The sequence below is a fragment of the Peromyscus maniculatus genome, chromosome 12, assembly GCF_049852395.1.
Source record: "Peromyscus maniculatus bairdii isolate BWxNUB_F1_BW_parent chromosome 12, HU_Pman_BW_mat_3.1, whole genome shotgun sequence".
Lineage (NCBI taxonomy): Eukaryota > Metazoa > Chordata > Mammalia > Rodentia > Cricetidae > Peromyscus > Peromyscus maniculatus.
Genome location: NC_134863.1, coordinates 50,366,803 through 50,380,658, shown reverse-complemented (window position 1 = coordinate 50,380,658; position 13,856 = coordinate 50,366,803). Strand labels below are relative to the sequence as shown.

The 13,856-nt window shown below is 36.2% G+C and overlaps 1 protein-coding gene across 1 annotated transcript in view; it reads left to right on the top strand.

Annotated features, from left to right (window-relative positions):
• Positions 1 to 13,856, top strand: part of Epha6 (EPH receptor A6) — a 921,293-nt gene that overhangs the window by 376,200 nt on the left and 531,237 nt on the right. The window contains exon 5 of the mRNA XM_006981610.4: positions 9,976 to 10,311. Coding sequence (XP_006981672.1) covers positions 9,976 to 10,311 — 336 coding nt within the window. The remainder of the gene's footprint in view (positions 1 to 9,975; positions 10,312 to 13,856) is intronic.

Below are 13,856 nucleotides of genomic sequence, written 5' to 3'. Positions count from 1 at the left end.
ATGCTTTTTGCAGACTGCAACCTCACTGCTCAGAATAGTACCTGGCATACAGAAGGGTCTTAATATTTGATGAACAGAGAAACTAATCAGTCCAAGCTTAACTTGCCAGATCCAGTTTTATTACTCTCGACCTTCGCTTGCTCATCCATCCTTGCTCTGTTTTCCTTCACTGGATGAACCTTCATTTATCCATGCTTTCAAGACAGGAGCCCTAATTGTACTTCAAACCAAGAACATCCAAGGTCAACACTCGTCTCATCTTTCTCTCTCCAACATTAATTGTATCAAGATCCTTGAAATAGTCCTAATACTCACTTACACTAAAAACAACCTTGCCAACTTAGACATATATTATTAAATTAAATTATTGAAAACTTTTTCAATCAACTGTAAGTCAAATATAGTAAGAATAAACAAGTGAAATATGAAATGTCTTCTCGGATATTTTAATATATTTCATACACTCTAAACTTTATTTCTCAGGTAATTCATTAATGGTAACTCTGTACTTTCCAAGGGGATCTGTAAGGTCTACTCCACAGTGTCAGATTAGGGACATTTCCAAATGAGTTGAGAGTACAGAAAAATGACTGTCCTGGACTTTTCCAGGTCAATACTCCCTGAGTTTTGTAAAACTAGGTAATAATATAACTTTTGCTTTAAAAAGAATTGTTGAAGCCAGGTGGTTTGTGGTGCACACCTCTAATCCCAGCACTCAGAGGCAAAAGCAGGAAAATTTCTGTGAGTAAGGGCCAGCCTGGTCTATAGTATAAGTGCCAAGGCTACCCAGAGAAACCCTGCCTCCAAAAACAAAACAAATAAACAAAAAACAGTCAATAAAACAAAAACCAAACAATAACAACAGTAAAAGCACTTATGGAACAGTAAGGAATAGATATGACACATGAAATGTTAATACATAAATGAGAGCAAGGTCAGAAAACAGTATAAATCTATGATCCTAACACTTTTGCTGTTCCTCATGATTTTAAACCATCAGAACTTTGCTTCTTTGGCACAACTGAACAGGTGCTGCAAGATTTACCCATTTAATGATCATTTACATTGCCTACTTAAAAAGGTTCCAACTGAACGCAAATCACACATGCACGTACCTCTATTGCACACCAGTAAATATACTGTTTGTATTGTGGTTGTCTGAACATGTAATCAAATACACTGCTAGTAAAACTGTTTCTGGCAACTTCACTCTTAATACACAGGAAAATATCATGTCTTTGTATTTGATATACAATGACAGTGATTGGGAAGGAAGCACACAACTTCAATTTGCTTTTGCTCTAAAGCTAACACTGTGAAGCGTGGTTTCATTATTGCTGGAATAATTGGCCACTTCAGAGCATCATTATTCTCTCATTCTTATTTTGAGCAGAATAAATGCTGCGTGCATTACAGCAGGTGAGTTCCCTCCTTTCAGCTGCTCTAATCAGGACCTATACTTCCTAGATTGTTACAGGAGGCTCTCAATCCAATCCCCCTGCTCTGCTGGCTTCCTCCTCATTTCTAAGCCTTCTTTTTATTTATTTTTTTCTAGTACTCTTTTCCCAAAACTCAAATTCTGCATGGAAGATATCATACTTGGGTCTTGATTGTTCACATCACAAACTAAAGCACAAAAGCAAAGGTGATGTTAGGTGACCCACTCTAAACAATTTTGTACCAGCCACAATTGTGTAGAAGCCAGAAAGTAAGAAGAGAAACAAAATTAGGTTTTATTACCTCTAGCAGGCTTCATTGTGTTCTGTATTGGTTTTGCTATAGAAAGCATCTCTAAATATGTACTGAGTTCATTGCAATATTGTAATTTCAAATATTAAAATGACCCTATGCTACAGAATAGGCACGTGCATTAATCAATCTCAGCTTCACCAGTATCCAAGATGTCACCCTAGTTTCATGAAATAGTCCAGGTACAGTCACTTTAATAGATATTTCAGCAGAGTTTTATTCACTAAATTATCTGGAAAATCTATTTTTATTGAAAGAATTATTAAGAGGAAAGTCTGCTGATGTTGAAGAATCAGTAAAAACTTGTTACTACTGTGAATCTCTCTCTGGCCTCTACAGTGAAACTTGGAAGAAAAATGTCCCACTCGATATTATCAAATTGCACATAGGAGACTAATTATCCAAAAGCACCCATAGTTTCAAAGAAAACATTCATAATTATCCTTAATGTTATATGTTTCTAGGAAGACTTTTTAATCTTTGTTAATTAATCATTTAATCATTAATTTATGTTTGAATCTACTCACTGTTTTGCTTTGCTCTGCCAAATGATAACTTAATCATCTGTATTTTTGTCTTCCATTTCTAATGGATGCTATTTTAAGTAATTGAATCAAGTAAGAAAAGAGCTCAATGTAAGCGTGCACTTTTTTCTCACTGTAGTAGGTAAATTGTTTAACACCAAAGACCTAAGAACAACAACTCACTTTCTAGTTTATGTTTTCCCATTTATTCTTGATGTGAGCAGCTACAATACATTCCTGCAATTCCTTTCTGTTGCATTATTGATTACATGAACTACATCATGTGAAATACTAAGCACACTCTTTAGATTTAGGCAACATTTTTTTAATGCAAACATGAGAGGTACACAAGTGATCTGTTCTGCCCGCAGAACGTTTAACTCTGAGTGGAACTGTTCTGTAATGCAGAAAGTACAAGCAATCTATGAATTGAATACACAGAGGCATTCTTATGTGATACTCTGCCTGGGGAGACATCAACAAACATCTCTTCACCCCAGATAGGGCAATGATGACAAGCCATAGCAAGGAGACCACCAAACACCAAAGGCCAATTTGGTTAACCAGTGCATTATTTGGGGGGAACTTATAGAAATGTGGGTGATGACTACTAAAAGGGGTAAGGATGACTCAAAAGCAGATGCTATATGTAAAGTCCACCCTAGCAAAGGTGACAACTCATGAAGACTGGAAACCTACAGCTAACTACTCAGCACCCAAGTAGCTCAATAGGACAGTTTCTCATCTAGGCAGTTCCTTTGCTCTGAGCTTCTTCCAGGTTGCTCACTGGTGTCTGTTCCTTCAGCAGTTCCTACTCTTTCTATGATTTTGAAGAGAGAGTGGCCTAGTGTATCTTGTCATTTTAGGGACTTCCTGAGGCTTCTTGGTTGTTTACTTCCTGAGTCAGTAGGAACCTCTCCCAGGAATTCCCTGAGTCTTTAGAATGTACTGTGTCTTAAAAAGTATTGATAGAAAAAATGCTAACAATAGGGTGCAACAAAAAGGAAGAAAAGATTCAAGAATGGATTTCGGCCAGGTTATGAATACTTGGAGACAAAGCTGAGAACCTTGGACTTTATTCCACAAATGAGTGGTACTTGGTCTATTAATTTATACTTTTATTTTAGAACTTTAAAAATAACATAAAATATAAAATATCATTTGATTCTTCAAACACAGTACTATAAAAATGTTAATGGACATTCATTCTTCATTTTAGAAATAAGTTTAGCTATTTAAATTAAATGTGAGAATATTAAAGATGAGAAGGCAATCTGTCTTGCTATGAAGAATGGAAAAAAGTGTATAATCCTGAATCCTGAGAATCATTTACTTTGATAACTTATATTTTAATTGTTTTTCTTTACAGGATTACTTGATTAATTTTTATAAGAGGAGTCTTTTGTAAAGAGACTACCATGGGTTGCTGATTTGTGTGTTCTAAAATTTTGAGTTGACAGTAATTTGAAGAAAATAACTGCACAAAATGCTGTCTAACTCTTCTTTACCAGGATTTCTATGTCTATGTAGACTACAATATGCTAACGTTACAACAAACATTACAAATGCTCTCCCTAACATCATGCCATTCCTGATTGACTCTCATGGAGCTGTTCCACTTTCTTAAACTAATTCATTTGTTGTTGTTGTTTTTTTCATCCAAATTGTTATAGTTCTTTTCTTGGGTCAAGGTTAGAATCACAGCTTTTTGGCTTCCATCCATTTCCAAAAACATAAATATTTAATTACAGAATTTGAAAATAAAAAAAAAATGAAGTCCCTTAAAGTCCAATATTCTCTCAGTAGAGGCCTCAGTTAAATATAGTTAAAACAATGTAAGCATATCATTACAGTAAAAATACAACTACCTATAAAAGCCAAAATCCATATTGAGAGATGACAATATGACTTCTAGAGTTCTAACATAAGCCTATATAGAGGTTTGAGAACGTATTTTAGGGTATTATTAAGGTCTAAACTTGCACATTTTTGCTGACCAGATACATTTACCTTTATTTAATTGAAATCACAGCCATACACATTTGCCAACATATTTACTTAATCACTTCTAGAAGGTTAATTGGATTCTTTTAATGTTAATTCCATATGGATAACATTGAACTATTAATCTATCATATTTAACAACCTCTACATGAACAATTGGCTTTATGCTAGGAATTAATATTATTATGTACCTTAGAGTCATTGAAATAAATAGGGTAGCAACTTAAAAACTAGAAAGTGGATAAAAGATTATCCCAGCTCATGGTTTCATAAATTGCAGTCTCTAGTTCCATGTATCTATCTCTGTAAATCATTATCAAGGCAGATCATCATCAAGGCAGGTTATCAAGGTGGAGAGGGCATGTTGGAACAAACCACTCACCTCATGCCAACATGGACCCAGAGAAAGCAACAAAGGAACCAACCTTTCAATATCCCCTTCAATGACACAACCACAAAGACCTAATTCTAAGTTCTGTGTAATGAGGTTCTTACAACCTTGAACAGCCCCAGAGGTTAGTTAGCACCATAGTATTCAGTTTTAGATTTCAGATTCAAACCATAACATTTTGGTCTAATTTTCTTTACTATTAACAACTAAAAAAAAAAAAATGAAATCTATGACCATTTGAGATTGAAAATTTAAAAAGACTTTTTAAGAGTTAACATATTATGATTAAAATTGTAAATAACACATCACACAAAAACTGAAATATAATTCTTAAACTTGCTTTACTTCTCAGTCGGCCTACATTTAGACCAGTGATTCTCAACCTGTGGGTTGCAACTTCTTTTTTCTTTTAATTAGGAGATTTCTATTCATTTTACATACAGGCCACAGATTCCCCTCTCCTCCTTCCCCCCACCCTCCAGCCTTCACCCCCCAACCCATCCCCCATTCCTACCTCCTCCAAGGCAAGGTCTCCCATGGGGAGTCAGCAGAGCCTGGCACATTCAGTTGAGGCAGGTCCAAGCCCCTCCTCCCTGCACCAAGGCTGCACAGAGTGTCCCACCATAGACACAAGGCTCCAAAAAGCCAGCTCGTGCACCAGGGTTGGGTCCTGATCCCACTGCCTGGGGGCTCCCTAAACAGTTCAAGCTAAACAACTGTCTGGCCTATCCAGAGGGCCTAGTCCAGTACCATGGGGGCTCCTCAGCTATTGGTCCATGGTTTATTGGTCATACGTTCCCACTAGTTTGGCTGGTCGTCTCTGGACATTTTCCCATCATGATCTCAATGTCGCTTTGTGGGGCATACATGGGCTGCAAAGAGGGTGCTGAGAGAAATTCAGATAAATAGAGCTTAAGCTTTAAGCTGTTTACGCAGAGAGTGGATACAAATGGTACCAGAGGAAGTTAGTTTAAGCTGTTTGTGCAGAGAATAGATACAAAGGATGGCTAAGAGGAAGTTAGCTTGGGTTGTTTGTATGGAAATTAGAGACAAATGGTAAAGAAGGAAGTTAGCTCAAGTTATTTATGCTAAGATAAGATACTAAAAACAAAAAATGATGTCAGAGCATAAACAACTTGTAAATAGGGTGACCTTTAAAATGATTGGTTGGTTCCTTCACCCTCTCCTAGGGTTCTGAGTTTTTCTGGTATAAAAGAGGCTTACTGCCTATCAATAAATTAGTTCTTGCTTGACTTGACTCCCCACTGCATCTGATTGTCTCCGGGTAAGAGGGAGGCTGGGGAACAGGGCAAGGGGCGAGCACTTACCTTTAATCGGTTCCAAGCCACCTCTTCACAGGTGACCTAAGTTCCCGGTGGGGCAGGTCCCCACATCCCTTGCTCATAGAATCCCTGTGAAGGTCAAGTGACTCTTTCACAGGTGTCACCTAAGACCATCGAAAAACACAGATATTTTCGCTGTGATGCATCACTGCAACAAAATTAAAGTTATAAAGTAGCAATGAAAACAGAGTTATGGTTGGGGGTCACCACAACATGAGGAACTATATTAAAGGGTCACAGCATTAGGGAGGTTGAGAACCACTGATTTAGACTGTTCTGTAGAATTCTGGTATTTTTCCACATATTTCTTAGATAATAACCTGCAATGAACCAATTTTGAGGAAATGCTGGAGTCAACACAGCAAAACAAATTGTATTACTTTTGTTCCGGTGGCATTGGGCCAGAAGACTCTTGTTTGAACACTGAATTTGGTTTTATTTCATATCATGCAGGATTTCCTATATTGTACAGTGATAGTTAGAAAGACACAGTTATACTTTAAAACAATTTTCATTAAGAAAAAAATATAACAAAGCTAAAACATACCTAGCCTCTGTAGGGAGAGAGGAAGAAGCATCTGTGGAACCAGGTGCTTTCTTGGGAAGAGGAAAAGAAGGAACAGTTGTCCTGGGTCTTGGGGATCTTACCTCAGCGTCGGGCTTTTAGTCTTTCAAATTGTAAAGAGAAAATCCAAATTGAAGCAAAAGTTGTTTCTGAGTAGAGACCCCATTTGAAAATAACATTAGTAGTAGAGAGTGTAGCAAAAATAAAGTTAGCTTTACATTAAGCTTTTTATATCCTCGGCTTGATAACTACAACTGTAGTTCTGAGTAATTGCGTTCTTCTTATAAAGTCAGTCTGGAGGGCGAGGATAAGAGCTGTCTTCTATCCGATGTGAGTTATTTGTTTTCCCAAAGAAAAAAAAATCAACACAAGGGAATCCCTAAGAGTTTTCAATACAAATGTCTCTAAATGCATTATTGCTGCCACGTTATGTTTTCTGGATGTCATATAATCTTTGTATAATTTATAAATGATAGCAAAGCAATCAGGCCACATTCAGAAAAGCCCAGTGACACATCATTTAGTTGAATCTGAGGATTAGAATTAATTGTCTCTCTTGGTTCCAAGTTCTAAATCTTAGTAAATGATTCAGTACGTGTCATTACAGCTTAATATTTGCATGAAATCACAGTTTAGCTGGCATAATTTAACAGCAATTAAAAAGCTATTTAATCACCATGCAAATTGATGTGAGGGCCCTTGAGTAAGAAGGGTGTCTCTATTTTTTAAATTTTTAACATATGTCCAAGCAGATAGTTATATACTTGTGGACACCCATAACATAATTGATAATGTTTCCTACTAGTAGATGTATATATGGATAATAATTCATGTTATCAATTATAAATAAGAGAAAAATCAGCAATATGAATGTTGTCACAGTGAGGCATTATTAGGAAAATGAATTTTTATCCCTCATGCATAAATTTAGGAGGAAGATAAAATGCACATTTGATCCTGTGTTTCTCCTCATTTTCTTGTCTAAAGACACATATCTCTAAGCCCACTAAAACATGAAATGACACAAATCAAGAAACTCAGCAACCTTTAATAAAAATTCCCATCACATAACTAGGTCTGGCATTAGGTAATAGAAATACAGGTAGCTGGAGATTCCTGCCTATATGTGGCTGACGTCAGAATGACACTAGAGGAAAGACGAGCCAGATAACACTTCTGAGTATTTCGCATAATTTATGGCTGATATTCTGTTCATCAAGGGAATATAGGAGATCTTTTTGCCATGCCCCCTGTTCTCAGGCCCTGTATCATGCTTTACGTTGATGTGCTCTTAAAACATATCACTTTTCATACATTAAAACCTTCAGGCCTGGCTGGGAAGATGGCTTGGTATACGGAAAAGTCCTTATGTGAGGGACTGAGTTCAAATCTCTAGAACCCACATAAGAGTGGAATGCATAGAACAAGCCCTTTATAATCCCAGCTCCCATAAGGAGAAAGGAAGCACACATAGAGAACAGCCAAAAGTTTGTGAATTATACCCAGTGGAAAAAACAACAGAGAGACGATGTCTCCAAAAGATAGAAGGTAAAGACTGACACGCAAGGTTGTTCCTTGACCCTCATGTGATCTCTGTGGCATGTGCATGCCTTCATACACACACACATGCATACACACAAACACACAAATACACCATGCCTGCACATACAAATATGCATGCATGCACACACATGTGTGCAAACACACACACACACACACACACACACACACACACACACACACACACACACACACAGATTTTCTTCTGTTGAACATAGGGAAATTTCTAGTTGTTCTAGGTAGTATAACTACCCTGAGTTATTTGTGGTGCCCCTTGCTAGTCCTTAAAACTCACTTCATGGATTCTCCATTTGATTTCTAACTGAGGTGCTTCCCTGTCTGTTCCATGACTTTCAAGATTTTTCTTGACTAATAACATACTTTTGACCCCTAATATTCTTCCCATCACTCTGACAATGTTTTTTTGTTGTTGTTGCTGTTTTTTTTTAAATCACCTCCAATGCTTTCTTAAGATGTTACCAGGAGTTAAATTCCTTCTGATAGTTTTTTTACTTCTGTTCCGGCCTGTTAACATTCTAAAACTCTAATTTTTTTATCACTTGAATCCATTAACCTAATGTTTTTCTTCCTCTTTCGCTAAATGTTAACTGCATTGAAGCAGGAATAATGTGTACCACATCTACTGGAGTATCTGTCACATAGTAGTCACTAAATAAAACATTGACTTAATGAACAAATGATCATAGCTTAATATTCAGAAGATTGCCTACATCACAATTTGAATTTCTTTTCTAAGAGGATTGCAGAATTCCCTGACAGAACTATTCTGGATTTCTTAAGACCAAGCTTCTAAGTTGTGGCAGAATGTTGGTTGTTCCAGTACTTGTATAATGAGTTATGTTTCAATTATGCCTCATTAACAATATTCTCACAGTACATGGATTTCATAGCATTAAAATAGCCCTCAACACAGAGTCTGGCACTGATGAGACCTTTTGGGTAATATTTGCTCAATGAAAGGAGAATAACTGAGATGTGGAGGACCAGCATGAGTATGAAAGATGATTAGTATCTTACAATATGACTGGTAAAGAAAAGCTGTCGAATAATTGTGTGTTGTGATATGCAAAGAAAACCAGAAAGAATGTGTCCTTGATGACCATGAAGAAAGGCTAGGCTGAGTCTTCTCTAGGGACATTTTCATACTTAAGGTCTAGGTTACTTGTATTTAGTGAAAATCATCTGAATAAAAGCATAGTGATTTTTACCTTATGTGACAATACAAGTATGACTTCAAGTTGGCAAGGCACTATGAAAAAAGGGATTTTTGTGCCTCTGATATCCATTTCTAAATAGTCTGCCCACCCTAAATTTAAGACACTTTTTCCCAATCATTGGAAAATAGATTCTATGGGTTTGGCAAAGGAAATGAATGGGTGTTTTGTCTATACAATAATGATGGTATGAAGGCTAAATACAGTGTGTTGAGTATACATTCCTCAGTTGGTTTCAAATTGTGAAAATGCTAATATAATTAATGAGGATATAAGGATGGCCATCTCATAATTTATAATTTCTATCCATTACATTTTTACAGCAAACAAATTTTAAAAGTATACTTTGGAGATATGTAGACTTTGACATTAAATGTTGGAATTTAAATACTCAAAAATTAAAAATATGCTGTATTCACTCCGAAGGATGTTCTTTTTTAGCTTCATCAGATATTTAAACAAGTTCTTTATGGTTCTTGTAAGAAAATGATCTCCAGCTCATATTTAAGATCAACAGCATGTACTCGTGAAAATTTCAATGTAGCACCACCATCATTCATTATTCAATACATGTACATTTTGTTTTCTCATTGCTTTTTTCTAGGGCCACCTTCAGCTCCTAGAAATGTGGCTTTTAACATCAATGAAACAGCCCTTATTTTGGAATGGAGCCCACCTAGTGACACAGGAGGGAGGAAGGATCTCACATACAGTGTAATCTGTAAGAAATGTGGCTTAGACACCAGCCAATGTGAGGACTGTGGTGGAGGACTCCGCTTCATCCCAAGACATACTGGACTGATCAACAATTCTGTGATCGTACTTGACTTCGTGTCTCATGTCAATTACACCTTTGAAATAGAAGCCATGAATGGAGTCTCTGAGCTGAGCATTTCTCCCAAGCCATTCACAGCTATTACAGTGACCACAGATCAAGATGGTAAGTCCCTTTACTGTTCTCTCAAAACTGTCTCCCAGTTTTTTTTTTATGTTTAACATCCCTGATAGGCTTGTGTTCAGTATAGTTGTGATGTTCATGCAATACACTGTAGACATGATCTCTTTGCTTTCATTTTCAAAATGAAGAAAGTTTTGTTATATCCTAAGCAATATGGCCTGATAAGATAAATACTTCTCTGTAACGGAAGTTTGTGTTTTTAATATAATCAGATACCAATATTTCTTAATAAGTGCATATTTAATTCTACCAATGAAAGGTAGCTATAAATAAACTGTTGCTAAATGCACTGAGTTTGAATTGACCCACTTATGCTGCCATCCTTTTTATACATCAAATAAAACAAATAATAACGTTATTTTAATTATAATTAATCTTTATTTTAAAAACATTCCAGCTAACTTTTTTCAAACTGTATCCAGCTTTATTAAAGATAATTTCTTTAACAATCATGGTATTTCATGCAAGACATGGACAGCAATAATTAATGATATACAAGAACTTCCAAACTCCCTTATTGTATAGACTACCAAAATCAGAAAGGCCACTGTAAAACCTGTTGAAGTCTCCATTTTATGCTTTTAAAAGGGGGAAGAGCTTAGAAGAGGGTTGGCATTTCACATTGAAGATGTTGTTTAACAGCTTTTCACAAGCTGACCCTGACTCTCAGGAAATGAGATTAAAATGGAAGAATTATCAATCTGAAGAGCCACAATCTTTTATAAAAGGAACTGCCACTCTTTTGAGGACACTCAGCAATGTTCCTACAAAGTCCAGATTGCCCAATAGACTGGGAAAACCAATTCTGGGGTTCAGGACTCTGAAGAACTGATTCCACCTTGAGATGGTTTGCTAAGCTTCCAAACTGGCCAACTTCTTCCATGTCTCCACATAGTCTTTCCTCTTGTATCCAGTCCCCTAAAAGTTTCTTTGTGCATGGGCATCAGTCATTTAATTGTGACCACTCATATGATCTCATGTTTCCTTAATGACTCAGTAAAGACTTATTGCCAAATATATCACACTATTGCGAACTGAGAGTTAGATTTTGACTATAGAGTTTAGATTAATAGTACAATTCAACACATAACAGAAATTAAAGCAAATTTAGTATTCTTTAAAACAAAACTACTGGGGACTGTGGAAATAGTTTAGTGGTTAATAGCACCTGCTGCTTTTCTAGAGGACACTGGTTCAGTTCCCATCACCCATGTTAGGAGGTAGACAACCGTCTCTAGCTCAGGAGGTCCAGTGCTTCCTTCTGCCCTCCAAGGGCACATTTACATACATAGAATGCACTTATGAAAATATACACATAAATAAAATAAACCTAAAAAAAGATAATTCAATCTTATTGTATTGGAATGCTAGTCAACTTAAATAGGATCAAGCTATTGATACATATATCTTGGATAGCCCTCAAGGACATGATGCTGATTTTGTAAGGCAAGCTCAAAATGATGTGTACTATATGATTCCATTTGTATAACATTCTTGAAATAAAAAAATACCGAATTGAAGTAATATATTTGGAAGAGTAATGTGGCTTGGGTAGGGTAGCAAGAAAGAACCCTATGATCATCATGAAAGCAATCTCTTTACACTGCATGACAAGATGCTATTGATGTGATAAATTATATATACACATACACAACTGTGAATGTACCAATGTCAACTCCATTTTTCTTTTGTACAGTAATTAACACAGGAAGAAGTTGAGCAAAGGATGAATTGGACCTTTCTGTTCAATGTGTTTGGTGATTTTTAGTGACCCTCTGTAATTACTTCAAAATGCAAAGTTAAAAAATCTTTATACCTATGAATATACCATAATAAAAGTTTAAATTTTCTATTAAAAATATATGAGATGGATGTGAAAATTTAGAATTAACGTTAAATATATATAAAGTTCTGTAACACAAAGGACACCAACAATAGGACAAAAATGGCAGTCTACAGAATGAGAAAATATCTTCACCAATTCTACATCCAACGGAGAGCTGGTTTCTAAAATTTATAAAGAACTCAAGAAACTATAATATCAGCAAACCAAATAATCCAATTTTAAAAAAATGGGGTATAGATCTAAACAGAATTCTCAACAGAACAATCTCAAATGGCTGAGAAACACTTAAGGAGATGTTCAACATCATTAGCCATCAGGGAAATGCCAATCAAAATGACTCTGAGATTCCATCTTATACCTGTCAGAATAGCTAAGATTAAAAAAAAAAAAGAAAAAGAAAAACCATAAGTGATAGCTCATGCTGGGGCCAATGAGGGGCAAGGAGAACACTCCTCCACCTCTGATGGGAGCATAAACTTGTACAGCCACTTTGGGAGTCAGTGTGGTGGTTTCTCAGAAAACTAGGAATCAACCTACCTCGATATGCAGCTATGTTACTCTTGGGCATATACTCAAATGATGCTCAGTCATACCATAGGAATACCTGTTTTAAAGGATATAATTCATTAAAAGTATAATACTAAGGGGCTGGTGGAATAGCTCATCAGTTGAGAGCAATTGTTGCTCTTTCAAATGACCAGGATTTGGGTCAAGAACTCATAGCAGGCAGCTTACAACTGCCTGTAACTTCAGTTACACATAATCTTACTCTTTCTGGTCTTTGAGGATACCTGTCCACACATGGCACACATAAACTTATGCAGGTACACACTTGCACAGAAGTTTTAAAAATATATAAATTATTAAAGTTTAATGCTTTATGTAAGAAGATACATTAAACATGAAATAATAAATAGTACCAACACATATATTGTAGAAAGCTATCATTAAGTAATTCTAACAAGATGTCTCTATTGAAGAATATTACAAAAGAATTATGAGCTGAGCAGTGGTGGTGCACACCTTTAATCCCAGCACTCGGGAGGCAGAGCTAGACGGATCTCTGTGAGTTCGAGGCCAGCCTTGTCTGCAGAGCAAGATACAGGAGAGGCACCAAAACTACACAGAGAAACTCTGTCTTGAAAAAAAAAGAAAGCATTATGGTTTTCTTCGATTTTATACATAATATTTACATTATGTTTAAATATTATTAGAAAGATTTCAGAGATAATTAATGAACTAAAATACTGCCATACATATGTTAGTAAAATCTTACAGCCAGCTTTCCATGTGAGAAGCTATTTCCATGTCAGAATTTCAAGTGATACCTTCTTGGTGACCCTTCTTCTGTGAAACTGAAGTTGTGATCCATGCATTCTCAAGAATCACCTGTGTGAAATTGCAAATACTTCAGGGAATGGACAACTGTGAAATAATCCAAGCGGTGGTTCTATTGTTTATTCTCCTGTGCACAATTCAAGTGGTTAACACTAATGCTGAATGTTCAAGAAGTTCATATAAATTATGTCCCAGAACCAAATTTTAAGACTCACTGCTCTCAGCCAAGTATAAATACAATATCCTGTAGCTAGTGTTTTCCTGCCTTGCCCACAGTCAGGACAAATCTTTGTCACCCGCCAGTCCCACAGGTGCTCAGACCCAACCAAGTAAACACAGAGAG